The sequence below is a fragment of the Sceloporus occidentalis genome, unplaced genomic scaffold, assembly GCF_023333645.1.
Source record: "Sceloporus occidentalis isolate IW3139 unplaced genomic scaffold, rSceOcc1.0.p SCAF_24, whole genome shotgun sequence".
Taxonomy (NCBI): domain Eukaryota; kingdom Metazoa; phylum Chordata; class Lepidosauria; order Squamata; family Phrynosomatidae; genus Sceloporus; species Sceloporus occidentalis.
The window spans coordinates 8,594,086-8,613,042 of record NW_028317004.1 but is presented as its reverse complement, the minus strand read 5'-3'; the positions used below and the strand labels follow the sequence as shown (position 1 = coordinate 8,613,042).

The 18,957-nt window shown below is 37.6% G+C and overlaps 1 protein-coding gene across 1 annotated transcript in view; it reads right to left on the bottom strand.

Moving 5' to 3' along the window:
• Positions 1 to 1,833: 1,833 nt before the first annotated feature.
• Positions 1,834 to 18,957, bottom strand: part of LOC149300580 (guanine nucleotide-binding protein subunit alpha-14) — a 67,252-nt gene continuing 50,128 nt past the window's right edge. Inside the window, exons 3-7 of the mRNA XM_089485190.1 lie at positions 5,382 to 5,536; positions 4,841 to 4,969; positions 4,277 to 4,406; positions 2,593 to 2,746; positions 1,834 to 2,024 (exon numbers count right to left, since the gene is read on the bottom strand). Coding sequence (XP_089341316.1) covers positions 1,834 to 2,024; positions 2,593 to 2,746; positions 4,277 to 4,406; positions 4,841 to 4,969; positions 5,382 to 5,536 — 759 coding nt within the window. The remainder of the gene's footprint in view (positions 2,025 to 2,592; positions 2,747 to 4,276; positions 4,407 to 4,840; positions 4,970 to 5,381; positions 5,537 to 18,957) is intronic.

Below are 18,957 nucleotides of genomic sequence, written 5' to 3'. Positions count from 1 at the left end.
TAGAAAGAAATAATTTCCATCTAAACCAAGATGACGATTTAAGGAAATGTTAACCCAGAATTAAACTAGGATTTATATGTTAAGGACTTTCGATTTCCTTTTATAGGTTTTGTATACATTGTGTGTGAATTTTGGACAGGACAGAATACTGCAAATGGAGCATGCGCTGGGCCACTTTATTTATTATTATGCTACCAGCCCTCCCTTAGGCACCTAAACACCACTGTCAAAACTTCCTTTTATGCAGGCAATCAGTTCGGATATATATATGATACTATTATTATTATTTATTGTTTGATATAGCGCCATCAGATTCTGCAGCACTGTACAAAGGGTACACAGGACATAATTAGTATATAACATAACAAGAAAACATACAGAAACAATATGCATATAATTTGACATTTTCGTTGAAAACCATGCTTAAAGTTGCACCCGCGTACTAGACATTGGCAAGGTGTGTTTGATATTAGAGATTTATGGTATATTAAAATACGTCTCCAACACCTAGTGTGATAAAAAAAAATAAAAAAAAAATCATCTAAATTGTGGGTAGAAATGTGATAAAAATTCTTTACCTATCAGAATTTTTTCAGTTTTGTAGAGAAGACAGTGCAACCTTTTAGTAACCAATGTTCACAGAGTGAGATCCAATAGCTCCATAAGCTTTCAGGGCCTCAGCAGACCCTGGTCTTTATATCTGAAGAAGGGAGCCTGGGGTCTTGAAAACTTATGGGACCCTATACCTTACCTTATCACAATTAGGTTTCACAATGGTCAAAAACACATACAACTCCCAGAAACCCTGGGAACACCAATATAGTTTCAGATTGAATCAAGAGAGACAACTCGGTAAAAGCATTGTTTTAGTGTATTTTATCATTTGAACTGCAATTTATTTCCATTCAAACAGCCCTACATGAATAGAGAAACATGTCAAATATATGTATATATGCTTATACAAATATATATACATACATCTATTTATAAAGAAATACATATTTACAAATATCATTACAATGTTACTTTATTCTCTGTCTTTGGTATTACACATTGATTTGAAGTTATTAAATCAGTGATTACGTTACTTCATTTAAAAGAGTAACCATACCATTAATGCTTATGCCTCTAATAAAATAGAAAAAAAAACATTTAGTGATAAGGTTTATTTATGAGTGTCCTCTATTACCAACTTTTGGGATTATTTTTATTTAATTTATTTTTTTACTGAAAAGACAAAAGCATATTCTAACATTACATTAAAACACCCCAATCTATAAAAATCATAAAAATGTACTCTTTATTCTATGAAAAAATGGCATTGGCCATCTGTGTTGCTATAATATAGCCAAGGCAACTTGGGTTAAAAACTATACCACAACAGAGATTATCAATAATAATAATAATAAAAAAACCCAATCCAATAAATTGTGATCTAGTTGCATGTATTTCATACAAAGTTCTGACAGTATCTTAAATATCCTTTTCCCACAAACATTTGATAAAACAACCATAGTCCTCATAAAAGGTCGATTTAAAAAACCAATAGCGTATATGTCTTATGACACTTAAAAAACAAAAAAAAAAACACACCCAGTAAACTTTGAGAGGGGAGAATTAACTTCTCTTTTTTTCCTGATTACAATTATACGAAAGATACTTTGAAGAATTCAAAACACAGCGTCTCTGAAAGAAACTCTATACCATCTTATCACTGTACGCCCAGGAGAGAAACATTCAGTATCTGTAATGATTCTGGAGCGGTAGCTAATCAATACAGAAAAACCAAGGAATCCACAAACCGAATTGTCTTTTTCTTTTTTTTTGTTTTGTTTAAACCAAATTGAACTCTCTCAGGTTCAGTTGCAGGATTGTGTCCTTAACAGCAGCGAACACAAAGCGGATGTTTTCTGTGTCCGTGGCGCAGGTGAAGTGTGAGTAGATGACCTTCTCCTTGTCAGGGTTCTGATCTTGGTAAAGTTTCAGAATGAATTCCCGTGCAGATTTTGCATCTTGTTTTGGCCCTATAGGATAGATAGAAAGAAAGAGAAAAAACAAAGACATAAGACACTATTATAAATAAAAAAATTGTAATACTTTATGTAAATTTTATTATTTTAGAATTTGTAAATTGTCAAGATAACGAGAAACTTCACAAGTGCCCCCTTGTCCACAATATAATCAAATGCATTTATCCATGGAGAAAACAGGCATATAAGAACCATTCGGCACATCTAGCCTTCCAGGTTTTTTCCAGGTATAAAAGATTTAATCAGACCTTGGTCCATTCTGTGTCTCACTTCCCTTTTCCCTGTTTACTCCATAGACAGTCAGCATAATGTCTTAAGAGATAACTTATTAAATGAGCTTCACGGTATGAGAGATTATATATTTTAGTTGCGGAATCTGATGGCAACAATAATAATAATAATAAAAATATGTATACACACACGGTATTAAATGTATACACATATTGTAACATTTTACCAAGTCTCCATACAACCCTTTTTGTAACAATTTGATACATTCATTTTTCCTTTAAGTAAATGTTACAAAAGGGTAAATTGAGTTGTAACAACAAAATGCACTTACCAGTGAATTCAGGAAAGTAATCAATTAAATGGGAAAACATAATTTTTTCTTCTAAAAGATCCTTCTTGTTTAAGAAAAGGATGACAGAGGAGTTCTGGAACCAGGGATATGTTATGATGGTTCTGAAAAGTGCTTTGCTTTCTTCCATTCGGTTCTGATAAAACAAAAATGTACGGTCAATAATAATATATAATTATTATAATAATAATATAAACGTGACCAGCTCTACAAGGGAAAAAAAAATATTACAGGTGTCAGTAACGGGAGAAAAAAAATCAAATCGCACTATATGAATCTATAAAAAAATCAAAAAATCAGTGATCCAAAGGATGTTGCATTTTCTTTTATATGGTAGTTTGCCTGAAGTTGTATGTTTTCACAGCTAGAACATTTTGCTCTTAATACTATATAATTTGTGGGTCCTGATCGCTGAATACACATCTATTCAGCTTTGTCGTGAAAGGACTGAATAAATGCTGAAAATCTGGAGCAGAGGTCTAAAAATGGGCAGTTCAGGGTCTGCCGTTCAGTAGACTGATGCACTCTATGTCTGAAATACAATTTAATACATTTCTTTAAATCTTAAAAATGAGTAGCTTCCATTAAGGGAAATGTTGGAGACTCCTCACCAACATGGGCATGTTCACGATGTACGACTACATTTATAAGGAGGTTTTGTTGGTTTTATCAGGCAAAGTGCACACAATATTCCAGAGAAGCTATCAAGCCCTTATCGCTGTCCAAATTATAGGAACATATTGCAAGTTAAGGATGGATAGAGATAAAATGTCTGGAATTTTTAAAGTCATGGGGAAAAAAAAACACACTTTTTTTTCCTGGAAAACATGGATAATGTACAAATTGAAAATAATTTTGTTACACTGGGAAGATTAAATGCAGTGTATATACAAGCATGATGCTGAAATTATTCAGTAAATAATAAGCTAAAATTGTTTTTTTTAAACTTTATTTTTTGTTACAAATGGAACAAGGTCTGTATATTAAGAACATTTCAACAATACAGGAGATGTTGGGCTCACCATTTTAATGAGAGGAGGAAAAGAAAAAATGATTCACTGGCCAGGCTCAGACTATAGGTAAGCATTACACCGTGATGGGGGAGAACATTAATAGGAATGGTTTAGATAAAGATTATAAAGATAACCAAATTTAACCTCTTATCTGTCAACTAAAGCCTAACGGAGAGGACAGAAACAATCAACTACTGTACACCAACAAGATGGAGCCCGGCCACAACCAAACTAAACCAAACCTCCCCTGCAGCCCCCCTAGAGACAGAAATGCACATCGCTCCTGTTTGAAAATTGCATTCTGAGTACTTGAATTGTATTCCAGCGTTTGCTTGTCTTCAGGTGAGAAAACTTGCAATGATTTGGGACTTTACGTAAAGTATCAGAAGTCTTTCATGAAGGTTTTCCTGTTATATAGTTTGAATACCATGTCATGCACGTTATTTATCATTGTAAAGAACATATTCCACACTCCTGTTTTTCCCAGGCCTCTCTATCTAATATGTATTGGATGGTAGTCTTGTCACCCAACTGTAATCTATAAATCATTGGCAAAATTATTAAATTAAATCATTGGAAAATTATTAAATTGAACATTTCAAAAAGGTACTAAAAGCCAAAAGGCATAAAAAAAAATATGTACTGCATATTACCTCGTTGTCACACTCAGCAAGCACCTGATCATATTCACTTAACGCCACTAAGAAAATAATGGAAGTCACATTTTCAAAGCAGTGGATCCATTTCCTTCTTTCGGATCTCTGCCCTCCTACGTCCACCATTCTAGAATAGGAGAAGATACAAATTGAGGTTAAACACGGTGGAAAGTTCAAACCACCAAGTAGCTTGGCAGCCAAAAGTTTAATGATGGCTGGTGGTATTCAACGAAGATTGTTCTAAAAGGGAAAAGCCTGCATTATGTTATAAAGTGTAGTCCTCTTGGCAGGCACGATCCACAGAAAATATGCAACAGATACATTTAGCAAATGTTGCTCAGGCACTAAATGAAACTGGTGCACCTACACATAATTTGTTATATAAATAAGAACCAGTTCTATCACAAAATACAATTTTTTTTCTATGCCCAAGGAATGCGATTGGGTAATCACCCTAAATCCAAGGCCATTGGGAGACTGAACCAGTATCGATCATGGGTATATACAAAATATGTTTTGTTTGTTTTTTTTACCTTGCAGTGAATCATTTTGATACCTTACCTGAAAATAATGTTTTCTAAATCAAAGGGATATTCAATGATTCCAGTGGTGGGGACTCTGACTCTCAGGACATCTTGCTGAGTCGGTATATATGCAGGAACAGAAATCCGATCAATGTCGCTAAGATAGCTGGAGGGGAAAGTTTTTATACAGAATTGCAAGTTAGTAAAGAAGACTTGACAGTAAAGAAGTCTTAATAAGAATTTTTTTCTACAGTGCTCGCTGCTGCATCCAATCAATCTACTTTAAAAAGTTCTGCATCATCAGGATCCCAACAAATTCTGACTACCTAACTCGGACATCTAAGTGGAAGTTCCACCCGTTTTATCAAGTTCTCTAACTCTACCACATATCTTTGGAGCTCAGGCTTTCAACCACGGAACTTTTTTGAAAGCTTTATTTCATTTTGCAGGACTCGCACAACAAATTGGCTGATGAAGATAGTTATTTAACAAAAAAACTCAACTTTCTTAAGGCTTCAGACTCTCTAAAACTAGCGGGATATTTCAGGGAGCCCTGGTGGCAAAGACCATCCACTTACTATTTGGCAGAGTCTGAAAGCTGATACTCTCTCCTCCGATCATAACACTCCTGGATCCCAGGATCCTCCCACAGCTTTTTTATTGCTTCAACTTGTTTCCTTTCCATACTGCACACTTTGTCCACCTCCACCTCTCGGACCAACAAAGCATTTTCCTACAGATAAAAAAAAAAAAAAAAAAAAAAAAAAAGGTTATTAATGTTATGAAACACTATTTGTGTAACAATATAAATGTACTGTATATAATGAATTACTGCAACACCATCAAAGACAGTAGATCCACAAATCAAATTCATGTATTTAAGGAGGACAATTATCCATAAAGAACTTGACGGGAGAAAATAACTATTTGGTTCATCTAACCCTTGGTCTCATTGGCTGGCACTTGAAAATTTTTTTTGTTTTTATACACTACAAACAACTACAGAATTGATACAAGTTAACACGTTTATCTATATCTATTTCATTAACATAAGATAAGAGCCTATCCAAAATGTAAACTAGACTGCACACAACCAAATCAGAATGAGAATATAATGTACCATAATTTCCCTCTAGTAAAATATACTTTAACTTTATGTTCCTCTGGGGGTCAGTGTTTCCCCAAAACAGGCATTCAACAAAAACATGTAAGTCACCTTATAGCCATTTCACAAGAAAAAAAACAAAAAACAGCGCCAACAGTTTTCATTTTCCGAGAAGGTTGCTCCCTAGCAACAGCTAGTGGGAGATGGCAAGCCTCCCGAACAAAGATTTGTCCCGCAACAAGGTGCGCATCAGCACATGCCTAGCACACCCACAACAGATCAAATCAGAAGGACTGGTTGAATCACATGTTCCCTGTCACAAAATAAGATGGTTTGGTACATCCAGTCCTAAACGCAAAAAAACAAAAAACACCTTTTCTTCATCAAAAATGATTTTGAAGGGAAGGCTTACAAGATCTCCTTTAATATTCTATCCCATGGCTGTTGGATTGTTAAAAAAATCTCCAGGGTGCTTTCCAGTCAGTACCAATTTAGCCTCATCGTAGGGTCTGCTGGAAACACCACTTTTGGACTTTCCAATGTTCCATTTCCCATCTCTATAATTATGTGGACAGTGGTCACTTGCATCTACCCAAAAGGGGTAGCCTGTATCATTTACTTAGACAATATGCTGGTCCCCCAGCCAATCCAGGAAGACTCTCCTCATAGACATGCATTTTGTTCTGCCCATGTTCAATACTCTTGGGTTTTGTCAAACTTGAAAAACTTGAAACTATGGGTGGCCTGAAAGTTCTGCTGTGTTTCACCACATAACCCCTCGGCTCTCTTCCACAGTCTATGTGGATCACAGCACAAATGGGGGTATAGATTCTATCGGTCTTTCCACCTTGGTCAGAAACTTGATCAACGCTTTCGATAGACCTTGTACACATCGGCAATATCAGGCTATTGTGGATGAACTTGCCATCTGGGCATGGCTCTTGGGTCTAGTTCCCTTAGAATCTCATCAGTCTTTTTTTTTTCTCCTCATTTGACACAAGGTATGACTCCATTCACATTGTTACAGTATGGTTCTGCCCTCTCTTCTATTTTTCCTTCTCTAAAGAGAGATAGGCGTTACCTCAAACCACTTAAGGGTACATCCTTATCCAGACCAGAGGGTGCCCCGTTACTTTTCTATCCAATTTGGACAAGTCTTCCATTTCCCTTCAAAAATTTTAATTGAGAGAAATTGGTTACCTATTAGCCCTTGCTCTAGCTACTACAACTTCGGAAAACACCCTGATTTATATGCATGAACCATAGCTCGCTCAAACGCCAGGGGGTTCTACCTCATCCATAGAAGGACAGACAAAAACTTCAATTTCCTCTTGCCTCGTAGAGTAAGACGTAGCCAAGGATTCAGAACACCCAAGCCTTTGTTTAGTCTCCTCAATTTTATTATCTTCAGAGAACAGCTAATCTCTGGATACTTATGACCATCTTCTAGAGGCCCTTACTTTCCAATCATAACGATGATGGCTAGGTGGTCCTCGGCCTAGGAAAGATGCCCAGCCTTTTCAAAAACACAAGTTAAAAGTGATTGTTCTTTAAATCTCCCTACCGTGTCTTCTTGGTTTGGATTGCTAATCTCCGTGTAAACTTGGTGCATGAGCTGTCTCTGCGCACTGGCATTTTTTTCTTCCCTCTCGTTATTTTCCCCAGTATGCAAAATTTCCTTTTTGTCCTAAGGAAGACATAGGTTTGCCACTAGGCCTTCCACACTCACTGACACACAGTCACTACCTGCTGTGGGACAAATCTTTGTATATCGTAGTCTTGGGGAGGCTTGCCATACTTCTCCCAAGAACAAATAGGGTTTGCAGATCATGGATTTCTGCAAACTGTTTTATCTGATGTTTTCTTCCATAATGCAAGAAGACACTGTAGGTTTGGTACTTTTAACACCCCTATTATAAGCTTTATCAACATCTTCCACTAGACTAATGAACTTGCGCCTTAAGAGTCATTACTAAATGATACAGTAATATTTTGTAGCATATATGTTGCATAATACATTATCTTAAAGCGAAAGTTGCATAAACCCCATAATTAGGTAGCTCCTACATGATATAGTGCCTACCCCTAAAGTCATGTTCACCCACTACGGAACCAAATGCAGCATTGGAAACATTTCCCTGTAATTGACTTGTTTATGGAGATTGCCAAGAACTGGCTCTGCCCCCTACATCTGGCATTACAGGATGTTCCAAGATGCACTTTACACTTTTCTTCTTCAACCCAAAGTAATTTCTGTTGTCATTTTCTTGGACAATATAGAGTGGTATTTGCCAGCTCAACTGTAAACCAACACATGGTAGTCTAAACACTGCAGGACACGTTTATTCTGATACAATGTTGTGTAAAATACATCAAGTCAGAGAGTTTACTATTCTGGACTACAAAGCAGATTTTTACACCAGAGTCCCCAAAGCAGGAGGCTAAACTGTGAGAGGGCTTGTTGGTGTCGATAATCAGTGTTCTCCGTAAAAAGGAACCGCACCCGCTTCCCTGTATTGACACAGGATTTCCTCTGCCCTCACCTCTCATCACCTTCCCAAGGAAGCTGCACTGCTCTATTTCAGGCTGCATCCCTTGGACAGCTCATTATGTGCTACTGAGAACAGTAATGAAGGCCAATAGAGTAATAAAAGGTCAAGTAAGGGGCATTATACAACGCTAGGAATATGAAATCTGACCACAAAAGAAGATCAAGCAGAAAAAAAACCGTTTATGGTAAAGTTCTATTTTTTGCACAATATATTGTTTCCTGGCAGCTGCACATTAGCAATTAGTATATGTTCTAGCGCTATTATCTTAGCCCATTCTACAGGACCCTGATCCTGACACCTAGCCGGAAGCTCTGGGATCTTTGAACTAAAGGGAGAGTGGTAAGGAGAGTTTTAGCTCCTTGGCTTCACTATACATTAGGAAGGTCCAACTCATTGAGCTTCTGCTGCAGGAAGAGCTTGGCTGGTCCTTCAACATGTGCAGGTAAATAGGTCTCCTCATACATTGAATAATGCATTATATAGTACCAGCTCTGCCCTTCTTGCTTCATAAATTTGCTAGGGATGGTTCTTCATAATAGTGAATTGAGAAAGTTAAACTCACAACCCTCCTGCTAACCATGCCTTTTGACAAAAGTATAAAGGAGGAACGGACTCCATTAGCATTGTCATAAAAAAATGCAGGGAAAGGCACCCAAAATATCACGACAATGGCAGCCTGCAGGTCTCCCGATAAAGAGGTTTGTTTAACTAAAGCTAGGGTTGGCAAGATATGTGCGGTACCAACTGCTTTCACTATTCACTGGCAAGTTTATTCAGCGAGGATTGAACAGGCCTGGTATAATGCATACTTTAATGCGTTTTAAACATTACATTTGAGGTTCTAGGACTACTACTACGCTTCCTTCTTTATGTGCTTCACCTCTGTAAGGGCTCTCCAAAATCCCAGTTATACAACATGAATTTCCTTACTAACTGAAAGCTTACAAAGATACAAAGGGCATACTTGGAGATTTTTTTGGCTGTTTGATAATCATCATCCACTGCATGTTGCCATTACTAAATGTCTTAAAATATATAGGAGACAAGTAGAGTTCAGCCAAGTAGATTTAGAATGCAAGCTTTTGAGACCTTTCAGTTACCCAAAAGAAGGCATTAACTTGATTCTACTTGTCTCCCATGTTTCTAAGGCTAACACGGTACCGACTCTCGCCTTTGAAATTATTTAGGAATAAAGAATATGTGCAGATAACTTCTGTGGTGTTCACATATTTCTCACCTCATCTGCACCTTATGAATTATGGAGGATTCACTAAAGAAGACTTGGCTAAAATCTGCAACCTAAATTGTCCAACTTCCCTGGTTCATTATTAAACTCTATAGACAGCTGCCAAATTCAACTCAGAAGGAACTTGTAGTTTCCAAGTTTATCGCTTAGTTTTTACTGAGCAACGTTATTGTAGACTTAAACAGGCTACAAAACGAAAGGCTCTTTACTTACCGCGTTACACCAAATATTAACAAAAAAATAATAATTCTACATAACCTACTTGTCTTATGAACAAACCAAAAAGTAATGGCCACTAGCATTAGTTGAAGGACTTTGCACCCTGGGAAATAACTGGTGCTGCTTTTCTTTAAGAGCTGGGCACGTAGCTATAAACCTCCAGATTACAGACACAATGATCCCAGTGATGTGTGGGAGAGGATCTCTTGCACAAACTACCAAAAAACACTGTTTAAATATTATAGCAGGAGTGAGACATCCATGCGGGAAGTGCCGGATCCCAATCATTCACCACTATAAACAAATGTATAAGCACACGCCTCATTTAAAAACACTGCAGAGACCAAAGTCCCTAATGCAGCTGAAGGTACATTATATATAATCTGATTACTAAACTTTGGACAAATTATCTCCAAAACGAGGGTGCATCATATTCCATATCATTTAGGTTTGGTTTATTGTGCATATGTCCTTCACCAATATGCGTATAAAGAGATCTGCTTCAGGTAGAAAACTGAAACTTCTATATAAATGGATTTAAAAAAAAAAATCTGGGTGCAAAAACTTCAATGAGTTACTAAAGTAATACGGTATGTTTCTGTGAGTTTAAACTTTTTTTATATAGGTAAGGACTATACGGCATGTATTGTGCATTCCCTCTATGCTCGTTAGCTGTAAGATCTGTCACAGTGAATTAGGGCACAGGACTTCACACAGGAGAGGCTTGGTTCCATTTAGCCCAGGTGGGGTAAGCCCAGCCAAGTAATACGACGACCCCTAAGCATATCTGGACAACAATATGCTCAATGTACACTATTCAGTCCTACACATATTAAATAAAAGGGACTGTGTGTAAGACCCATGGAGGAGCAGAGAAAGAATTCATCTCAGGTCTCAAATGCTGCCCTAAGTCCTGATTACTCCAAAACTTGGAGCGTGGAATTACAAGGCAAAAATCTTTCAATCATAGCGCCAGTCCTCTCCTCAATGGCAGCATTTCCTTGATACATATCCTGCCGCCTTTAATCTTAGATCCACCTTCCTCTGTGGTTAATACTGAAGATGTAGTTAAGTAGATCAACCTCAAGGAGTTTCTTTATACTACATTTTCACATGTCTACAATAAGCTCCCAATATGGACTTGAAACAAACTTTATACAAGTAATTGATTAAATGATTTTATCAAGAAAAAGGTAACAAGCTTTTTTAGATTGGCAGTGGTTTGTAGGCTTTGGTTTTTGCTCCTGGCATGGTAGAAACAGAGAGAGTAAACTATCAAGAGTCCATTAAAGAGCCCAATGGCACCCCAGTAGTAGGACCATGGTCGGCTGCCCATTCAACCCAAAGAAAGTGACAATCCTTAATGGACATGTCAATAAAAGATGACCATCAATAAGGTTATTTAGCTTGAAGCTTGGGACAGTATTAAAGGTTCTGTTCCACTTACACAAAACATTAATTACATCTCTAATATGAGCAGATCTCACATTTTATTAGAGAGAAAAAACACAGAAAATTTGAGTTGAATTTGAATGATGGCCTAGAAGTATCCGCTTTCTTATTATAGAACAAACACAAAAGCAACATTTCCAATGATTATAGTATTTTTGTTAGTTTTTGGTCTTTAGGAATGAGGTCTGTTCATTACAAAAATTCAAAAGCAGGTGGAACAGCACCTCAACAAAGATTGTGTCAAAGAAAGGGTACACTACAAAGCCAGCATGCTGGTCCATTAAGCATAACATTTTAACACGGGCCAGCAGGTGTAATGATGTCTCCCTGGCAGTTTACGGGGGCAGCGTTATATGTTAACTCTGTATTTACTTCTGGACGGATCTATTAATGGCATATCGTTAACCCATTAAACATATTAATAGACTTTAGTGCCAACCTGAGACTAACTCTCTTAAAGTGCAGTGCTACCAGGCAACAATGTAGCAACAATAAATATTTAGTCTTAGTATCCAGCTTGCAGCACCTGTCGTACTGATTTCAAAGCAGGCGTCATATCTGAGATCAGTTTAATTGTCTGTACAATGGGCTCATCCACCTTTCAAACAGGCTGGCGTGTTGTTATTTACCAGCATCAGCAAATTAACCCTTGGTGTGCCAAGGAGTGGGGTGTTTTTGTATGTTGTTATGTGCTTTCATTAATACTCAAAGGATTCACAAAAAATAAAAGGTTTAGGCTAAGGGGTTAGGGCTAGGGCTAACCCTAACACACAGACATTGAATGTGTATTTATACAGGCGGCCCTCCCTTTTATTATTAAAATAAATAATTATATATATATATGTCTATATATTGGTACAGGTCTGTCCTGTGAAAATACCACAAATGGAACAGGTCCAGTAATCGTCCAATAAGTAGATCTTTTCTCTCTCTCTATATATATTATATGAGAGCGAGAGCGAGAGCGAGAGAGAGAGAGAGAGAGAGAGAGAGAGCGAGAGAGAGAGTGTGAGAGAGAGAGAGAGAGAGAGAATCTACTTATTGGACGATTTCTGGACCTGATCCATTCTTGGTATTTTCACAGGACAGACCTGTCCAAAATCCACAAGGCTTGCACGTGCATAAATGTTTTGCATTGATATCCTTGGCACTAGAAAACCACAGTACTGCAAGAATGAATTCTTTTTTTCTTCTTCACATGTGGTTTATTTTCTGACTATTTCAAGGAAAAACCTTGAAATGCATACTGAACTCCTGATGATTTCTGTGTAGAGGGCTAAATTTTGCACAAACTGCCTAATTCAATCTGGGTGGTAATATACATTAAAAATCAAACAAACCATAACTGTTATTATGTATTTAAAATAAAAAGTGATGGATGTCTTGATTTATGGAAAAAATGACAGCAAATACATATTAATGATTTTATCTTGAAGAAAAAAATAAAACAAAGTCAGGAAGGTTTGAGACTATTCTATTATACTGCCCAATGTGATTTTTTTTAATCACATCCGTTTCACCTGAAACCATACATTTATATGGCAAAATATCTCGTAACCATTATTTCCAGTAACCGAAATCACTAACACAAAAAATAGCAATTTCACAAATGGACATTATGCCAGTCCCAGTGCATACTATTTAATGATTGCCTGCATTTAACTGTCTTTTCCCCAACAGCTGAACTGACCTACAATGTACGAGTAGCAGCCTATTTAGCCAGTGTTATCAAAATGATTTATAAAGTAAACTATTTTCATACAGCCAGCTACACCTAAAACTAGGATAAGCACGTATGGCAATCTGGATTTGTGTAGGACACTTGCAAGCCTGAAGGAAAAATTAGTTCATAATTCTGATAAACTCAGAAAAAAATACAGGCAAGTGTGTTATATGGCAAAGGCCGAACAGCCACGGTTCATATGAAAGATCCTACTGGCCAATGGCCTAATGTCTAGATCCTAAAAAACTCGAGTAGGTTTTGCTTCTTTTTTTCAAGGTGCAACAGGTATATTTTTTATGCATCTGCTGGTGGATAAAAATGTCATCACTCTCATTTCTCTTTCATTCTCCTCCACTCCATTTTCTGTTCTATCCTTCCTTTCACCTCTCCCTCCTATTTTTCCTCTCCCATTTTCACCCCTGATATTTCTATTTTCTTTCTCTCCCGTTTATTTCCACTCCACTTCTTTCTTTATTGACTCTCTCTCTCTCTCTCTCCTTAATATCTACTAAACCATTTTAGCAGCCACTGGTGAAACACACCCATGCCCACATCCCCGCAACAGAACAGAACCAGACACAATCCAGAAAACGGCTCGGTGAAAGAGGCAACGTTACCCATACTTATTTAGGACAGAACTTAAAATCTATATGTATATGGATCATGGCATTAACATGATAACCATCAATACATAACTTCAATGCAGTGTACTGTGCTACTTATATCTAGATGTATGTGCAATATTCTTTATGTGGTCATAGGGGAGGCATGTAAATCCAATCTTTGTCTACAAACTCATTTGCGTATGACACAGAAGGCGAAATGGTGCCATTTCTAAAAATTCTACTATAATGCCTTTAGTCTGAATGATATGCCGGAGAATCCCTAAACGTAATCTTAAGAATGAAAGGTTGTAAAACTGATTTATAATTCTCTCATTCATATTTAAATGATCTCCATGATAGATAAAAAAAAATAAAAAAAGTCAAGCCTAAACTAAAATAAATGGCCTAAAATTTTTACACGTAAAAGGCACTGGATTAGCACTGTTATGAAGTATTGTTTTTATTTTGACATTTGCTAAATATGAAGCAATCGCCGTGGAAACCACTGAATCTTTTGGATGATACCCGCAAATTTAGCCATTGGCATCGCTGCTCCAAAGTAAACAAATACAGGTTGAAATAAGCACTGCTTTCACTATAACCCTTGTGATTTACCTTGGATGGTAGCAAACTGCATTGATTACTTCGTGATTAACCTCGACAGACAAAACATAAAATATTTATCTCATGCATCGAATGCGAGAACTTCAAAGTCTTCCGTAAGCCGTTATTACTCAATGTAACAAAAGCTCCATTTACTGCCATTTAAGCAGTTGTTCTGGCACCGCTTGCTGGTAAGTGGAGCCAAGAGGAGAGAACACATGCATTACATTTATCTTTCCTTCAAGGAAAAGCGCAAAGCAACCTTTTATTGGTGCTTCGGATTCACTCTAAAGTATACTTCTTGGGCTTTTCCGCTGGTCTGACCCCATGACTTAAAGATTAGTACTAACAGGGCAGGGTCATTTTTGCCTACAAGTTGGGTGTGTAATAGAAACATAGTATTATGCAAGGTACGGGTTTTACACAATGACAGTAACCCATATTGTCTATTGCTGTTTATCTTATTCATAGATACCAGATGGATCTAAGAGTGTAAAGAAATTGCAGCCGACAATTACCAAAAAACGCACTCTGATTAATATGACAGACTAATACAAAACCAAAAGATTCAGAGAAAAATTTCCCAGATTTTGACAAAACAAAAACCCCGCTCTGTGTTTCTACACTTAACTTAAAAGAAGGGGGTTAAAAAAGGGTACAGGGGATGACCAGCCAGCACCTGCCAGTATCTCGGTCAGGGGTAGGCCACAACATGTTTTGTGTCGCACATTAAACTAAATGGTTGATATGCACTACTGACTTCCACTGAACGTTAAAGTTAAGGCTAGCTTTGTAACGTTATTATTGTTATGGAATGATCCACAATGGCCACAATGTAGAAGAAACTCCAGTCTAGTTCTAGGACAGTGATGGCAAACGTTTTTGGGCTTGAGTGCCCAATTTTCTACATGATTCTGTTGGGGGATAAATGCAACAATTTGAAGAATAATCTTTATTATGCACAACCCTTCTTCTCTCATATCTTAATGAAGAAAAGGGCAGTGGCAGAAGCAGACAAGTTCCACCTGAGAAGTCACCATACACCTTGCACCCATCCTGTTTAATTTAAATGCATATAAATATATTTAGATCCAAAAGGATGGGTGGAAGGTTCTTGGTGGAACCCATGTTCTGCTGCTGCCACTCTCTCTCATTTCATTGTCCATCTGTCCTTTTCTCTTACCGTTCTAAATTCCTGTGCGAGGTTGCTTCAGTGTTGAGCATTGGGATATGACAACATAGGAAGACAAGGTCTCCCTTTATTTTGGGCCAATGTAAGAAAATTAACCAGTCACTCAGCAGTCTAGCCTTGGCATGCCAGTTGTGCCATAGGTTCCCCATTGCTGTTCTGGGAGATCAGTGTAACACTGTTTTACATAGCTTGAGCCTCATCGTAGTAAGATAACATTAAGAGGCCAATTTTTCTTTACTGCAGATTAACTGGAAATTGATGTCACAAAACTGCAGGGAACTCAACTCAAAGCTAAAACAAGCAATGAAGAGGATCCCAACCCTACATGTGGCCTTTTTACACAATATATTTCTTTTAGTGCTCATACAGCCATATTGCTCACTCAAGTACATCTGTGTACTTTTTTATCTCGGGAGAGAAATTATCACAGTATCGGTAGACGGGTTTCTCCCTAACATCCAGCAGCAAAGATTAAAAGGAAAAGAAACTTGCTCAGCACAGTCATTTACTGACTGAAACTTGAAGAACAGGATTATTTTTTCTTCATCAGTCACTGCCCTCTCCAAACATTTCACTGTTTGCACATGAATAATCTCACATTTCTACAATTCACAGGAGCATAATTTATTTTCACACTTTCGGTAATCCCTGCCATGCAAAATAATTTATGCTTATTTATATAACAAAACTGTAATATTTGTGTCACTATCATAAACTGTAGAACTACATCTAAAGGGCACTCCTCATACCTTCAGAAATTTAAAAAAAAAAATAGAATTCCAGCTCATAAGTGTACACAACAGGATACAGATAAGACTGCAGAAATTGCAGTCCTGACGTCATCTTAAGTACCAATGGAACAAAACTTCAAAATATATCTTGTAACATTCACATGTGACAGATATTTTTTGGCCTATCTGCCGGCCGACGGTATGAGGCTGCCAGAGGGATATGCCTGGGAAAATAAGGTACAACCGCACATATCCAGACTGGATCACCAGGAAGCCCAACTTCCTGTAGAAGCCTACTGTTCCCTAGACCTGTGGCCTAGGCACACTGACATTTTCTAGTAATTATGCTGCTTCAACAGAGATAATATCCAAGCCCTATCTGGTGATCATGCAGACCTTTGTGAATTAACAATTCACTTTTAAATGGAAGGTATGATGCATGCAATAGCACTTTTAGTCTTTCATGGAGACTATCATATACCTAAGACCAGGGTATACAACACATGAAAACGTGACAAAAGTGGGAGATGGCGGCAGAGCGATGCTTTATATCATCTACAAAAAAATAAAATTATTGTTCAGTAACGGGAGTGTACAGCCAATTAAACACCTCAGAGCCCCTGGAAGTATACATGCAAGCATAAAGAAATCCAGATACATGTGAAAAAGTGTAAAAAAAATTATCCACTGTGGCACAGCCCAGATCAAAACGCTTTTAAAAGTATCGCATTTCTTTACATTCATAAACTTTATCATGTGTAACATCCAAACGAGGTTCCATTCTATCACACAAAGGTCAGGTTCAGTGTGAGACAAGAAGGGAAACGGTAAGTAAAACAAAAACTTACTTAAAGTGAAGTGAATCATCAGGTAATTTCCACCATAAAACACAAAATGCTCTAAGGCGCTCAAAAGACGAAACGACGTGCTGGCGTAATGCTGTTATGGGTCTGTTCTCGCAAAAAGGAGTGCGTAAACAGGGGAATAGTTGTGCTGCAACTATGTCCTTATTCGTGAATGACATTAAAGTGAATGTCCTTAAAGCAGGGTATGCCTTTATTCGAACAGTTTCTCCAAACTTTTTAAAGCAGATCTGTCCCTTTCCCACTTCATATATACAGTGTCTGTATCTAAATATTTTTGGGGGGGGTTGTTATTTTTAGATCCAGTGCAAATGCATGATGGATACATGAAATTCTGCTACTATGGATTTGCACCGTGTCACCACAACTAGCTCTTTAGCTTGCAGAAGATGCCTACAGCTGAACCTGCTTACTATTGCACCCACACAGACTATACCCACATCCAGTCAATTCCAGCAGTCACTGGTATGGGAGTTCCAGGGGGTCCAACACGAAACCTTGTGCAGACACTGAGAAGGCCCCCCCCCTATGCCTGTACTATAAACTCAGTATGTGGCACAGCTTGGCACCCAAACCATTCAAGTACAACATTCATGTACTCTTAAGTCATCTTTGCATATTATGATGTAAAGAACTGCTCATTCAGTGGATATACAAAGTCTACACACCCCTGTTAAAAAATTCTTGTGATGTGAACGAATGAGACCAAGATAAATCATGTCAGAACTTTTTCCACCTTTAATGAGACCTATAACGTGAACAATTCAATTGCAAAACAAACTGAAATCTTTGGGGGGGGGGGGCTCACAATAACCTGGTTGCATAAGTGTGCACACCCTTTAACTAATACTCCGTTGAAGCACGTTTTGATTTTATTACAGCAATCAGCATTTTTGGGTAGGAGTCCATTAGTATGGCACATCCGGACGTGGCAATATTTGCCCACTCTTCTCTAAAAAAGTGCTCCAAATCTGTCAGATTGAGAGGACATCTCCTGTGCACAGCCCTCTTCGGATCACCCCACAGATGTCATCATTAGTCTCATTCTTTAAAAACACAAGAACCTAGCATTCTAACAGGGGTGTGTAGACTTTTTATATCCACTGTAGTTACATGGGGCAAACTATGTACCAACAATTCAACACTGGGGCAAACTATGTACCAACAATTCAACACTGGGGCAAAATGATGGAAAAAAGGGGATAAAGTAGGTTCTATTAAGAAAATCACTTCCCACAATATTATGGGGATAGCAACTCCTCGCCCATTTTAAAAGAAGCACATTTTTCTCCACAGTCACCCTTAAGTCCTCCTCCCTTTCCTCTACATGTTTCGTACAATTGTCTCAAATGGTAATTAGGCCGGTTGAATCTGGCATGAATTCAAACTGTAGAGAGCTTTGAACAGCCAAGTTTACTTGAAGAACGAGATACGCTGAAAAACAGAGGATGTTTTCTCTTTTCTCAAAATATTATATGTAGAAAGAAGAATGGGAATTGCCAGTCTCTTTTTTTGGGGCGGGGGGTAAAGGAGAAAAGATGTAGCTTTTATTTTTGGCCGTTTTTTACCAGGTTAAGGCGATAATTATTTTAAAAGCCTTCACCTTGTTGTAAAAACAGAAAATGACCAATCAAGCTTTCATTCCAACTTTGTATATCTTCCATCTCGGCTTGAAAGACTATTTCCTGTATGAAATACTTGGCAGGGAGACTGAAACAAGTGTTTATACAGTAGCCAATCTTTGCAACTGCCAGTTGCAGAAAGATTCATGAGCTGGGGTAAAAAAAATCTCTGACAGTTTTTATTCCTTTGTTGCATGAATCTGTAACACCACCTTGAAGAAATAAGCAGCACAAATTCAAT